Raw genomic sequence first — 14,097 nt, 5'->3', positions numbered from 1 at the left:
TAGCTGGGACTACAGGTGCGCACCACCATGCCCAGCTAATTTTGCATTTTCAGTCGAGACGGGGTTTCACCATGTTGGCCAGGATGGTCTCGATCTCTTGACCTCATGATCCGCCCACCTCTGTCTCCCCAAAGTGCTGGGATTACAGGTGTGAGCCACAGTGCCCAACTTCTATGGGTTTTAAAGAAAAATTTAAACTTTTTCAGATCACTTCCCTAAAGGAACATACTGAGCATAGCTTGGCTGGTTAGAAATTAGGAAGGCTAGCCTGGGCTACATGGTAAGACCCTGCCTCTACAAAAAATAAGAAAAAAGTTATAGTGGTGTGTGCCTGTAGTTCCATCTACTTGGGAGGCTGAGGTGAGAGAATCGCTTTAGCCCAGGAGGTTGAAGCTGCAGTGAGCCACGATTGCACCACTGTACTCCAGCCTGAGTGACACACAGTGAGGCCCTGTCTCCAAACAAAATTAGGAAGGGTTTCAGAGAGGAAATAAACACAACAGTGCCAGTTACTTCATTCACACACTTAGCATATGCAATTTTAATCAACCAAAAGAAAATCCCAAATGTACAAGTGAAAAAAATCCAAACTGTTGACACAGGCCTAACTAATATCAGCTACTTTTATGTACAGCTGTATAAGTTCAAAAAAGCTATCCTATATGTATATACAAAAGTTGTTTATACACAGGTCTGTACATAAGGGTCTATACATTTATTTCCTCAGAACCCTTAGGTGCCACCTCTTGGTGAGGACACCAACACTTCATTCACATATCTTACAAAAAAGAAAGACAATTTTCAGGATTGACAACATTGTGCATCCTGTATTCAGACAATGTACACTCCACTCGACTGGTTAAGATCCTTCCATCATAATGCGGACCACACCAGGTGCATGGGTTCCACCAAACAGCTTCACACAGAGTGCTCCGAAGTAAAAGCCCATAAACCAACCCGAGATGAAGAAGCAGGGTCCTGCCCAGGGTGCCACCACAGGTCCGGGCTTAGTTGAGTCTGCCTGCCCTGCTCACTGTCGGTATTCCAATTCATCTACACTGATAACTTTGGCAGGCATCGAAGGCAGGGGTTGCTGTAGCACATCTGAGCCAAACCATTTGGCAAGGCCCACAGGGGAGCTGCTCCTCTGGCTGGGGCGATGCTCCAGCTGGGAGTGCATGTGGGGCAGGCCCGACCGGCTAGGCATGTTCTGAGGAGTTGTCTGAACGCTGACAGCTGCTGCCTGGGAACCAGAGCCTGGAGGATGCAGAACTGTGGAGATAAGAAGGGTTATCATTCACAGCATGAGAAGGAAAGAAGTTTGTTAGACCCTGCTTCATTAAACCCTATCCAAAGAAGAATCTTTACTAGAGGATTTTTTCTAGGGCTTCTTTAGATAAAACTCCTTTGTAAAATACCAACAATGCCAGAAAACAGTACCATGGAAAGCTGAGCTATTCAGAAGCTACCAGTATTGAAAACCTACCCTGGATGACATGACTGCTACTTATCATGGCAAGTAACCACATCACAGAAGCAGCAACATTAACTGGTGAGGGGGCATATACCCTGGGCAGGCCGGATGCTGAACCTCTGTTGGATTATCAGCCCTCTCTAACAGGCAAAGGACAAAGCCAGAGCAGAGCACACTTGACTTTTCCCACTGACTGCAGGAACAGTAATCCCAAATTGCATAGAGGTCAATTTACTTCATCTTATTCTCTGGTTACACTCTTGTCCCAAACTTAGAACAAGTTAAAGAATGAATGTTAATTCATGTCCACTGAAAACTAGTCCTAAAAGCTTTAAGACTCCGTAAGTCTGTCCCAAATTCACCTGTCAAATTCCTGAACCTACCTGAGCGCTGTAGCTGCTGTTGCACCATTGCCAGATGCAGAGGTGTTCCAGGACGAGGGTTTAAGAGAGGGTGACTAGCAGCAGGTAAAGGGTAAAAGGGCTGACCCAGGATAGGGCCAGATATTCCCTGTAAATGAGTCAAGTCCATCCCAGGAGGAAGCACACCTGTTGAGCAGAAAAAGCAAGCAGCTGAGTAGTCTTAATGCTACCTGGAAGTTTTCCAACTTCACTGTACAGTTTTGCTGATCTGGAATTTTGTTAAGAATGAAGGCCTAGGTGCAATGGCTCACACCTGTAATCCCAGCACTTTGGGAGGCCAAAGCAGGCAGATCACGAGGTCAGGAGTTCAAGACCAGTGTGGCCAACATGGTGAAACCCCGTCTCTACTAAAAATACAAAAATTAGCCAGGTATAGGGGCAAGCGCCTGTAATTCCAGCTATTCCGAAGGCTGAGGCAGGGACTTTGAACTTGGCAGGTGGAGGTTGCAGTGAGCAGAGATTGCACCACTGCACTCCAGCCTGGGTGACAGACCAAGACTCTGACTCAAAAAAAAAAAATTCCTCTGGCTCATGCCTGTAATCCTGACACTTTGGGAGGCCGAGGTGGACAGATTGCCTGAGCTTAGGATTCTGAGTTTGAGACCGGACTGGACAACACGGTGAAACCCTGTCTCTACTAAAATACAAAATAAATTATACGGGCTTGGCGGCGTGCACCTATAGTCCCAGCTACTTGGAAGGCTGAGACAGGAGAATTGCTTGAACCCGGGAGGCGGAGGTTGCGGTGAGCTGAGATCGCACCACTGCACTCCAGCCGGGGAGACAAGAGTGAGACTTCCGTCTCTACAAAAAAAAAAGAAAATCCTCAAGCTAGGTTCCTAATGTTTTAAAGGACTAGGAGATTGGATTGGACCCACTGCCTGCTTGTTAGATGGGAGACTCTAGTAACATCTTTCTAAGTGTTCATCAATGCCAATAATTGTCCTCTAGGCCCACAAAATGACACCCAAGTCAGGCTGGAAACTCACCAGTTTGGAGCAAACTTGGAAGATGCTGTGGATGTACTCCCTGGGCCAGCATCCTCTGTACCAACCCTGGGTGAAGCTGGTGAGCAGGCCTAACCATAGGAACATGGGGGACAAGGGGAACTTGGTGGACAGGGCGGAGAAAAGGTGTTGTAGGAACTGGGGATGCCAAGGTGGGTGTTTTTCTCCCAGTTGCTTTAGGTCGATAATCTTCTTTGGTGTAACGGCTGGTCTGGGACAGTGGGGTGGAACACGAAGACCTCTGTAACGCTGACAGTTTTGGATTTGTAGTGGGAGAAGAGTCTCGATCGGCACTGGGTACAGAGCTGGAGGACAGGAGGTTCTCTGTGAGGATCCAAACAAAAAATATTTTGGTAAACTTCTCCCAAACACTTGTAGTCTCCCACTGGTCTAATAAATCTCATTTCTTAAGGTCACAATTCTTATCTGATACCCTTAACAAGTTTAGAGAACTACACAGTAGGAACCATCATTTGCTTAATAAACAGGACCAGAAGATGAATTGTTGGGCACCCTTCTCTGCACAAACGGCTATGGCCTAGATTATGCAAATCCATCACAATGGAAAATCTAAATGGCAATTAGAGTCTGGCCAAAGAACCAAACTGTCTTAATAGTACCAACAAGATTTCCTCCCCACCACCCACCCCAAGCCTTCTCAAACATAGGCAAAAATCTTTCAGATCTATATTGTAACACCTGTGTAAACCCTAATTTAGAATCCGCACATTACCATGTCCTTCACAATCCCTACTGTGCAACTCCTAAAAGCCTCTCACATATTTCCTATGTTGGACACTTAAGTCTCCACAGGCTGGATATAATCTTTCAGAAGTAAAACTAGCTGAATTATACTAATTTGCCAAATAAGTATACTAATTATTCAACTTTGAAGCCCAACTAAGGATTCTAAACTAACACTCATTCTACCCGTCTAGTAGTAGCACTCTTAGATTGGTCAGAATTTCAAGCAACTGTGAGCTGGCACAATTCTTCTCACTGTCACACAGAACCTTCTCACTGACACAGAACGATAGTCCAGAGAGGCTAGTGGTCTTGCCCAGGGCTTTGTATAGAATATCAGGCTGGACAGCACAGCACTCAGGCCCATGTTCTCTCCATTATATACTTTCTTGAGCAGTGCCCTTAACAGCTCTGCAGTACCTTCACTGGCCTTCTGAGTATCCTCTTTACTGTCACCAAGAGCTGCTTTTCCAGATATTGGCTCCTCCTTGCTTTTCTCTTTGCTCTCGTACATCTTACGAATCACTGAGGTAGGGGTAAAGGAAGGAGAAAGCTGCAGAGAAAAACAATTGGCATTAGCACATTCTCTAAGTGCCTTTCTGTAATACTAAGCCAGGATTAACTGGCCAAGCTACTCAACAAAGAGTCCCCACATTGGTAGCAAAGGCCAACTCTAGTATTCTGTTCTGTAGCTGCTGGAGGAAAAACAGAATGGGGCAAACAGGCAGTGTCCCAAGTACATTATCCCTTGCTTACAACTCTGTGATAATGGGGACATGCCTATGCAGCCTCTGCATTACCCATTTCCCAGCCTGGGATTAGGCTGGCAAGAAAGAACATGGCCAGAAATATAACTTGGAGCAACAGACCTTCCTTCTGCGAAAAGACATTTCAAAGACAATGTCAGAACCAAAGTTACTCCAAACTCCTAATATTTCCCTTCTTCACTTGGCTACTAGACTATCTCAATAGTCTCCTCAGCCATCAGGATTAACCAGAATTACTCCATACTCCTAATACTTCCCTTCTTAACTTGGCTACCAGAAAAGTCAAATTTATCTCAATAGTCTCCTCAGCCATCAGGATTAATCATTTGGAGTCATTTCTTATCTCTTCACTAGTTCTACTTTGGTGATTTTATTTTGCATTTGCCTTTTCTCACCAAACAACCCCATATCTTTGATGGCAGGAGACAGGGCATGACTTACAAACAGAAAAGTTCCTTCCAAACCCTGCTGCCTTCAAGGTCACTGGTACAAAGACCCATGTGGGGTTCTGAAGCACACAGCAAAGTTTTTTTTTCCTTCTCTATCAGCTTTGATTGGATGATAAAGATCTATGGGGAATGAAACTTTTTTTTTTTTTTTTTTTGAGACGGGGACTCACTAGGGAGGGCAGTGGCACGATCTTGGCTCACTGCAACCCCTGCCTCCTGGACTCAAGTGATCCTCCCACCTCGGCCTCCTGAATATAGCTGGGACCACAGATGTGCACTACCATGCCTGACTAATTTTTTGTATTAGGGGTAGAGGACACGGTCTCACTAGGTTGCCCAGTCTGGTCTTGAACTCCTAAACTCAATCTACCTGTCTTGGCCTCTGAAAGTCCTGGGATTACGGGTGTGAGCCACCACGCCCAGCTGGAATGAAACATTTTTTAATGATATAAATGATATAAAGTTATAAAACTAGACTTGTCACTGCATATAAGCAAACCCTTCTGTTCCAGCCTTAGTTTGTATCACTGAGACCTGAAATGGTGAATCCGAATTTGTGAACTCCTCTGCAAGTTTCAATAGACTTGCCACTGTCTGACCCAGTCACCTCTGTCCACTTCACCTCCTCTCTCTCACTGTTGTCCTCCTGTCTCCCCACACCTGGTTCATTTCTTTGAACATACTATATCACCTCATGTGCCCTGGCCCATGATCATCTCTGCTGGAACATATTTTCCCCAATATAGGGGCTTCATTTAAATCCTAAGACTTAGACTGTCCTAAAGGGGAAAAACCTAATAGACAGGTATGAAAGACTACTAGGTCAGTTATTCCTGTGGAAGGAACTCAAGGACATTTAGGGCACCCAGTGGTACAACACACGCACAACCAAACAGGGAGAAGCCTTTAAGTCCTTCACAGTCACTAAAGGTCACTGACCATGCTTGTGATGGAGGCAGCAGGGGCAGGGGAAGAGGAATTCCCTCGATGCACTGGTGCTGGTGACTTGGTCACTCGCTGTTGCCTGTGAACAAACCAGTTATCAGCATGAACCCCAATCTCCTTAACTTCAAGTCTTAAAACCATATAATACTCAAGACCAGCCTAGGAATTTTAACATCCCCTTTCCCTTATCCAATTCAATTTCCCAAGCATTTAGGCCTAACATATGCAAAAGTACATGCTAAGTTCTGAGGGAAGGCAAAAGCAAAATGAAACACGATCTCAGTCTTGTAAGAGCTCTCAGTGTAGTGGGGAAAACAATCACCTAGAGCAAACCAAGGCATGTAGATAGTAGGCACCAACAAAGTACAATGGGAAAATGGAGGGGTGAGAAGGACTAACAGGCACTGCAGGGATGCTTCCTGGGGAAGAAGCTGCATTCCACTGGGTGTGATCAACAAGAAGCTGAAGATAGAGAACAACAGTTCAGGTAGATGGAACAGGTACAGGAACTTGGGAGGGCCTTGGAATTGTAGGGTTATCCAGAGCTGGTGTATAGTTTACTGCAGACTACACCAGTGAGGTGCGCTAGGATGGGCCTTCATTCTAGGGCTGGCTGTGCTTCATTGGGCAGGGAGCAGCAATAATTAGTGCAGTGCCTGGCATAGAACTGATGCTCTGTGTGACACTCATTCAAATCAAATACAGAATCAACAGTTTCAGCTATTTTAGGACCACTCTTGGTCTACACAAGATTGATCTCAGGTCTCAAAGGTCAAGACCCAAGTGTAGTCACTGACCTGAAGTTCTCTGATAGATGGAAAATCTAAATTCATGGCTTCTTTCTAGTTAGTACCCCCATTGCCGCCATGCTGTGACTGTGTATATGACAACACGGGCAGATAGATCAGTACTATTCTGAGTGACTAAAAAATGAACCCCAAACTGGGGGTTCCACATGACCTGTCATTCCTTCTGGTAAACATATTTGAGCACCTGCTATAGACACTGTTCCAGGTTCCTGGAATATAGCAGTGAATAAAAGAAAAAGAATCTCTGGCCTCATGGAGGTTATATTCTTGGGGCTGCAGGATGGAGTGGGGTTACTACAGGCAGGGAGATAAAAAATAAATAGTATGCTAGAGAGTGATGAATACAATTAAAAAAAGCAAGGTAAGGGGAAAGGCATGTTTGTTGGAGGGACACAGCTGTACACAGGGAAGACCTAAGAGGCTGACGCTGATCCAAAACATGAAGGCTAGACTGACATTGACTCAAATATGCTTGCTAGTTTTGAGTAAGCCATGTTGTAAAAACCTGTTTTCTGTATCTGTAAAATGCAGTTACGTACCTCCCCTCATCTACCTCACAGGGTTGATGTAAAGATCATATAAAATTCTGGGCCAGGTGTGGTGGCTCATGCCTGTAATCCCAGCACTTTGGGGATCAAAGCAGGTGAATCACTTGAGGCCAGGAATTCAAGTCTGGCCAACATAGCGAATCCCCATCTCTACTAAAAATACAAAAAACTAGCCGGGCATGGTGGCACACTCCTGTAATCCTAGTTACTCAGGAGGCTGAGGCATGAGAACTGCTTGAACCCAGGAGGAGGAGGTTGCAGTGAGCCAAGACTGCATCACTGCACTCCATCCTGGGCAATAGAGCAAGAGACTGTCTCCAAAAAAAAAAAAAAAAAAAAAGAAAAAGAAAAAAAAAAAGTTAAAAGTACTCTGAAAGTCGCAAATCACATCAATGAATACCAGGTAACAGCATTATGCTATAGAGAGAAAGCATGTGAGAGGGGTTCAGCAGACCAGTCTGGAGCTCTCTGTTTTGGTTGAAGGGTGCTATAAATAGGATGTGCTTGTGTAAGGGTATCTCCTGATCTCAGTGTCTTCTGAAAGGGTTAACAGGTGAAGCAAAACACTGAGGCACTGTGGTAGTAACTTTAAGAATCACATCAAAACATTAAGTACCAAGTATTTTAAGGGTGGACTAAACTATAGTGTTCAGGGATGTGTATTTTGGTGATAAATTACTTATTTTTAATTAAGGTAGTGATTACTTTTAAAGGCTGGACAGTGGAGAGTTCTGAGGAGGAAAACAGGTATTACTGGTACAGGGCACATGGAGGCCCTCTGAGTAGTTAACAAGGAAGTTTGCCTTATAATAAGCTACAGATTTGTTTTGTATAGTTTTGTCTGTTTTATTTTACACTAAAATAACATTGCCACCCCTTTCCGTTTTCTCCCCAACTTATAATTTCATTTTACCATTTGTTGCAACTATTGAAAAAGAGGAGGAGAGTGAACTCCGCAATCTACTTGTTAACAAGTCTCATCAACAAACCCATCAGCTCTGGCCAAGAAACTGTCGATGCAGCAAACCTGCATCAAGGGAGTTTGGTAAGAACATTGGATCTGTGGGAAAAGGAATAAGGAGCTATGCTAGTTGCATTTGTAAAAATGAATTGTTTAACTGGTAGAAACATCCTAAGATTTTAAAATATATTTACTCATAACAATCTTGTGAGGTAAATTAGGCAAGCAGCATCCCTTCCATATAGCTAATTAGCAAACTCAAAGAAAAAAAGTCATTTATAAATCAAGAACGGAAATAAAACCATATCGAATGAAAACCCTATGCCTTGCAGAATTTAATTGTATTTTCTCTATTTAATCTATTTGTTCTATTGATTTGGATTGGGATGGAATTTCTACCACATATTGAACAACATACCACAGTATGTGCAACAGAATTATACTGCAGATAAGTAATTTGTTTCAGGAAAACTTATCTGTAAATCTCCACATGAGCAGGATTAGTAATTTACCTGTTTCTGAATCCATCTCTGGTTCTGTCCACCTGTGGTTTGCCAAAACCAGGCTGGTAGAAGTTTGCTGCCTGTACAGCAAGGTCATGTGGCAAGGCCAGCCCTTCTAAAGCTGCCTGTTGCAACTCCAGCTGGCTCATCTGCTGAAAAGGAGAGGAGAGGGTCAGGAGAAGAGTGAGGACACCATACTTTCTACAAAGGTCTCTCTTCACTCTTAGAAAGGTAAGTTAAACAGAAGCTGAGAAAAGTTAGATACTGCAAACCTCACTAAATTGTGCTGCCATCGCAGTGATCAAGATTAACAATTTTATTACTTGAATTATTCAGCAAATTGTCTAACCTTCACTGAGCTTGAAATATAGATCAAAACCATTTATTGGTTTTTAGAGACAGGGTCTCACTCTGCCACCCAGGCTGGAGTACAGTAGCTCACTGCAGTCTCAAAACTCTTGGGCTCAAGTGATTCTCCTGCCTCAGCCTCCTTGTAGCTGGGACTACAGATGCATGCCACTATACCTGGCTCATTTTCACTTTTGGGCTCAAGTGATCCTCCTGCCTCTGCCTCCCAAAGTGCTGGGATTACAGGCATGAGCCGCCATGCCTGGCCTCAAAACCATTTTTAAGAATCACAACAATTCAGCTCTCCACTCCCCATGCACCAATAGGGTGAAGGGCAAGCAAGAGATTGAGTTGAGAAAGAGCTCAGCCTGACCTGGGCCGTGATGGGGCTCATGGGTTTGCGCATGCCTTGGAATGGATCTCCGAGTAGCTGCTGTGGTCCTGGTGTGAAACCTGTCAGGAAAGTTACAGTCTCAGTGAGTACCAAGATGGTAGGTGTGCATCAGGGAGGCATTTTCATTAATGCATGCCATTTCTTGCTGAACGCCATCTCTTGGAAAGCACTGATTTCTTGGGCCGACAGATGTCCCTCTCCCTCTGTGCCCTGACAGTGGGCTATGTGGACCTCAACCAGAGCACTGTCTAAATTGCTTCTCAACTAAGCCATCAGCTTTGCTCCTTTTAAAGCCAAGACCTCTCTCTGGGAGAGAAGAGCTTTTCTAGCCAGCAATTTGTCCTATTATCACTAAGCCATCTGGTATTAAAGCAGACACCATTGCTGTGAGAGTACACATTCTCTTCATTCTATCTGTTTGACTGTGGACAGAAGATTTCAAAAAATGCCTCTGAAGGTTTGTTTGGCAGAAACCAGAGTGGCCAGCAGCCTAAAGTAGCTTACGATGGCAGGAACAACACTAGGACATTCCATGTAAAAACTGTGCTAAGACACTTTCTGGAACTTTTCTTTCAGTCACATTTCTAATTAGCCATAAGACTTAACAGTGGATTATCTATCAAAACTCAATAGCTTCACAGAGAACCACTACACTGACTTCTACTGTATCAAAGAAAAATTTAAGAAGCCAAATTAACTTTTTTTGGATTGAATTCCCAAAATAAGGAATAAGACTAAAGAGTTGGATCAGTTAGATTTCAATTAAAAAAAAAAAATCTATAACATGAACATATTCACCTATAAGAGCAGCTGATAAGAAGATATCTTCCACCTTTGCTCCCGCATCCCCCAAAAGTGTAATATTTTTTTTTTTTTTGAGACAGAGTCTCGCTCTGTCACCCAGGCTGGATTGCAGTGGTGTGATCTTGGCTCACTGCAACCTCCACCTCTCGAATTCAAGCGATTCTCCTGTCTCAGCCTCCTGCGTAGCTGGGATTACAGGCATGCACCACCACGCCTGGCTGTTTTCGTATTTTTAGTAGAGATGGGGTTTCACCATGTTGGCCAGGCTGGTCTCAAACTTCTGACCTCAGGTGATCTGCCCACCACCTCGGCCTCCCAGAGTGCTGGAATTACAGGCATGAGCTACCGTGCCTGGCCATAAATTCATATTTCTTTTTGACAAATAAGTATATTTACCAATTGGTGATGGTATTCTTGGGCGAAGGTAGTCAGCTGAGGCTGCTCGAGTTTGAAACACCTGTGACAAGGGAGGAGAGGGTGCTCTTTGGCCCAGTAAAGATGTTGTAGGCTCCAAGCTCCCCATAAGGCCACTCAGAAGATTGGAAGAAGCAGGTCTCTGAACTGGTTGACCCAGAAGTTCCTAAAGGCAGAAAAGCCAAATCCCTGTGAACTTAGTTCTTCCTTCTACTCAGAGGCTGTGAATTATGGATTAACTTTTGAGAGCCACAAGATGGATCTCCCTCATGCTCAATTGAAGGACTTGGCATGTGTACATGCGACACATTTCTCTGAATGTTCAGCTAGCAACATTTGCTCTGTCTTAGTGCTATAAATAGAGATTCCTTTTTTTTGTTTTTTGTTTTTGTTTGAGAGTCTCACTCTATTGCCCAGGCTGGAGTGCAGTGATGTGATCTTGGCTCACCGCAACCTCTGCCTACCGGGTCCAAGTGATTCTCACGCCTCAGCCTCCCAAGGAGCTGGGATTACAGCCATGTGCCACCACACCAGGCTAATTTTTGTATTTTTAGTAAAGTCAGGGTTTCTCCATGTTGGCCAGGCTGGTCTCAAACTCCTGACCTCAGGTGATCCCCCCACCTCAGTCTCCCAAAATGCTGAGATTACAGGTGTGAGCCACCGTGCCTGGCTAGATACTTTTAAGTTCCACAGAAACTACAAAGCAAACTAGAAGTCAAGGCTTAGTTTGTCAACTTTTTTAGCCACCCTCCATCCCCTGCCCATTAAGATTAACAGCAGCACCAAACTATGTCAGGCAACAATATCACATCTCTGATTGCCAGGCAATACAGATCATTTTCTAAGACCCAAAGCTGGACCAATAAACAAAACTGGTTCAGAAGACTACTGTTCAAGACTCCAAGGCCTCAGTATAAGATTGTGAAGTACCTGCAGGATGTTCTTAGGGACAGGCTGGCCTGGAATCTCAGCAGGGGACATCAAATGGCTTTCAAGGTTTCGCTAAAAAAGTCAAAAGAAAACTGGTTTTAACTCTCTTAACTCACTTAACTTACAGATTGATTGGGGACCACATGAAAGCATAAAGTACTCCTAGGGAGTTAATAGAAGGATGATGCTCAAGTCACAGAAAACTTAACCAACTCGTTCTGCTCTCATCACATAGGTCCCAAAAAAGATCTGGGGATGGAAAGGCTGTTCGCATGTACATGCAAAGTCCCCTCAGAGATCCTCAGTATGCTAACCCTAAGTCCATTTCCCGGTTTCTAACACTGTGACCAAAAGAAGGGGGAAAAATGGTGAAACCAGGGAACACTTAGTTGAGACAACTCTTGCTACCCATTACCTTTAACAAGATTTATTGGAGACACACACACATACATATATACACACACACACACACATATATATAATTCTGAGACATGGTCTTGTTCTGTTGCCCAGTCTGGAGTGCAGTGGTGCGATCATGGCTTGCTGCAGCCTTGACCTCTCAGGCACAAGCAATCCTCTCATCTCAGCCTCCTGAGTAGCTGGGACTACAGGTGTATGCCACCACACCCACCTAATTTTTATATTTTTTGTAGAGGGGGGGTTTTGCCATGTTGCCCAGGCTGGTCTTGAACTCCTGGGTTCAAGCAATCCTCTGGCCTTGGTCTCCCAAAGTGCTGGGATTATAGATGTGACCCACCACACCCAGCCTACACATATGGTTTTAAAATCGTAGTAAACAACATGCAGGTTTGGCTAAAATTGTTATATTTCAGAGTTTCATATTTCAGGAAATTTAAGCTGTATTATTATTATTTTTTTTATTTGAGGCAGAGTCTTGCCCTGTTACCCAGGCTAGAGTGCAATGGCGCGATCTCGGCTCACTGCAACCTCTGCCTCCAGGGTTCAAGCAATTCTCCTGCCTCAGCCTCCTGAGTAGCTGGGACTATAGGCACGTGCCACCATGCCCGGCTAATTTTTTTTCTTTCTTTTTAGTGGAGATGGGGGTCTCACTATGTTGGCCAGGATGGTCTCGATCTCCAGACCTCGTTGTGATCTGCCCGCCTTGGCCTCCCAAAGTACTGGGATTACAGACATGAGCCACTGCGCCCAGCAACTTTATTATTTTTTAAGCGAGCTGTTCCAAAATGGGTATCACATACAGGGCAAAATTCAAATCCTCCACTCTTAAAGCAGTAGTGGTTACCTTTTTTTTTTTTTTTTTGTGAGACAGTCTGGCTCTGTCGCCCAGGCTAGAGTGCGGTGGCCGGATCTCAGCTCACTGCAAGCTCTGCCTCCTGGGTTCACACCATTCTCCTGCCTCAGCCTCCCGAGTAGCTGGGACTACAGGTGCCTGCCACCTCGCCTGGCTAGTTTTTTTGTATTTTTTAGTAGAGACGGGGTTTCACCGTGTTCGCCAGGATGGTCTCGATCTCCTGACCTCGTGATCCGCCCACCTCGGCCTCCCAAAGTGCTGGGATTACAGGCTTGAGCCACCGCACCCGGCTTTTTTTTTTTTTTTTTTTTGAGACAGGTCTATGTTCTTCAGGCTGTGTTCTCAGGCTGGCCTGGAACTCCTGGGTTCAAGCAACCCTCCCACCTTGGCCTCCCAAGTAGCTGGAACTATAGGTGTACACCACCAGGTCTGGCCAGTGGTTACATTTTGTGCATCCAGCCTGGAGTTCCCTCCTGCACTTCAGGACATCCCTATGCCCATTTAGCTCTGCGTGAAGTGCTTTCTCTGGTGTAGTTTCCCTTTCCCTAGATGGAGCTGTCAAAGTCCAAAGCAGTGTCTAGGCATGACAAATAGCCCAAGGATACCCAGGTATTTTATTGTTGATTTTGGAATTGGGACTAAAGGCAGATGATTTTATAAGTAATCTCTTTAAGAGTCATTTACTTCCATCTAATGAAAACAAATAGACAACTTTATACCACATGGCTTATTATACTTAGAGGATAGAATCTATAATTTAAAATATAATTTAGATTGAACCAGCATGTATTACTTTTGGATGAACCAATGTGACAACCGAAATGGACGGAGGCAGATCAGAAATAGTATACAAAACATACACAGCAGTAGTAATTAAAGACGCTGAATTCAAAAAGTAAACCATGACTTAACAACATGCAAATTGAGCAATATTTTGAGATAACACCTGCTATTCTTATTCCATTACTTTCCTTGTTGCGTTCTTTCCTGTTAGCTGAGTTTGTCTTAGCCTTTGCCTAGCCACTTGAATATGTCATCCATCCCTTTGGCAGGTGTTTGAGGCTCATTTGCTCAGCTAAAACCAGATATACTTCAGAGTACTAAAACCCCAACATCAAACCAATTGCCCTTACAACTCAAGAGTAAATTGTGTTAATATCAAATCCTAGAATCATATCTGCAATAAAATGTGGAAAAACATCAGGTAAACTGCTGAATCCCCCTTCCATATTTTTAGTTGCTCACACCAAAAGAAAGAGGCTAATTACAACATATGAACCACACCATTGCAGCCAGCACCCAATT

At 44.2% G+C, this 14,097-nt stretch overlaps 1 protein-coding gene across 8 annotated transcripts in view; it reads right to left on the bottom strand.

The window, feature by feature from the left end:
- Nucleotides 1–349: 349 nt before the first annotated feature.
- EIF4ENIF1 (eukaryotic translation initiation factor 4E nuclear import factor 1) overlaps nt 350–14,097 on the bottom strand; it is a 55,975-nt gene continuing 42,227 nt past the window's right edge. For 4 of the 8 annotated variants that reach the window (XM_007975511.3, XM_007975508.3, XM_007975509.3 and 1 more), the window contains exons 11-19: nt 11,520–11,591; nt 10,572–10,755; nt 9,351–9,430; nt 8,639–8,781; nt 5,803–5,887; nt 4,068–4,200; nt 2,886–3,227; nt 1,858–2,022; nt 351–1,272 (exon numbers count right to left, since the gene is read on the bottom strand). In XM_007975511.3, coding sequence (XP_007973702.1) covers nt 1,031–1,272; nt 1,858–2,022; nt 2,886–3,227; nt 4,068–4,200; nt 5,803–5,887; nt 8,639–8,781; nt 9,351–9,430; nt 10,572–10,755; nt 11,520–11,591 — 1,446 coding nt within the window. In that variant the 3' untranslated portion in view covers nt 351–1,030. Of the gene's footprint in view, nt 1,273–1,857; nt 2,023–2,885; nt 3,228–4,067; nt 4,201–5,802; nt 5,888–8,638; nt 8,782–9,350; nt 9,431–10,571; nt 10,756–11,519; nt 11,592–14,097 lie in introns of all 8 variants that reach the window. The other 4 variants (XM_007975512.3, XM_007975513.3, XM_038007587.2 and 1 more) reach the window with 3 other exon arrangements.

The sequence above is a fragment of the Chlorocebus sabaeus genome, chromosome 19, assembly GCF_047675955.1.
Source record: "Chlorocebus sabaeus isolate Y175 chromosome 19, mChlSab1.0.hap1, whole genome shotgun sequence".
Classification (NCBI taxonomy): domain Eukaryota; kingdom Metazoa; phylum Chordata; class Mammalia; order Primates; family Cercopithecidae; genus Chlorocebus; species Chlorocebus sabaeus.
Note: the sequence above shows the minus strand (reverse complement) of the source record. Positions and strands in the feature narration are given on the sequence as shown.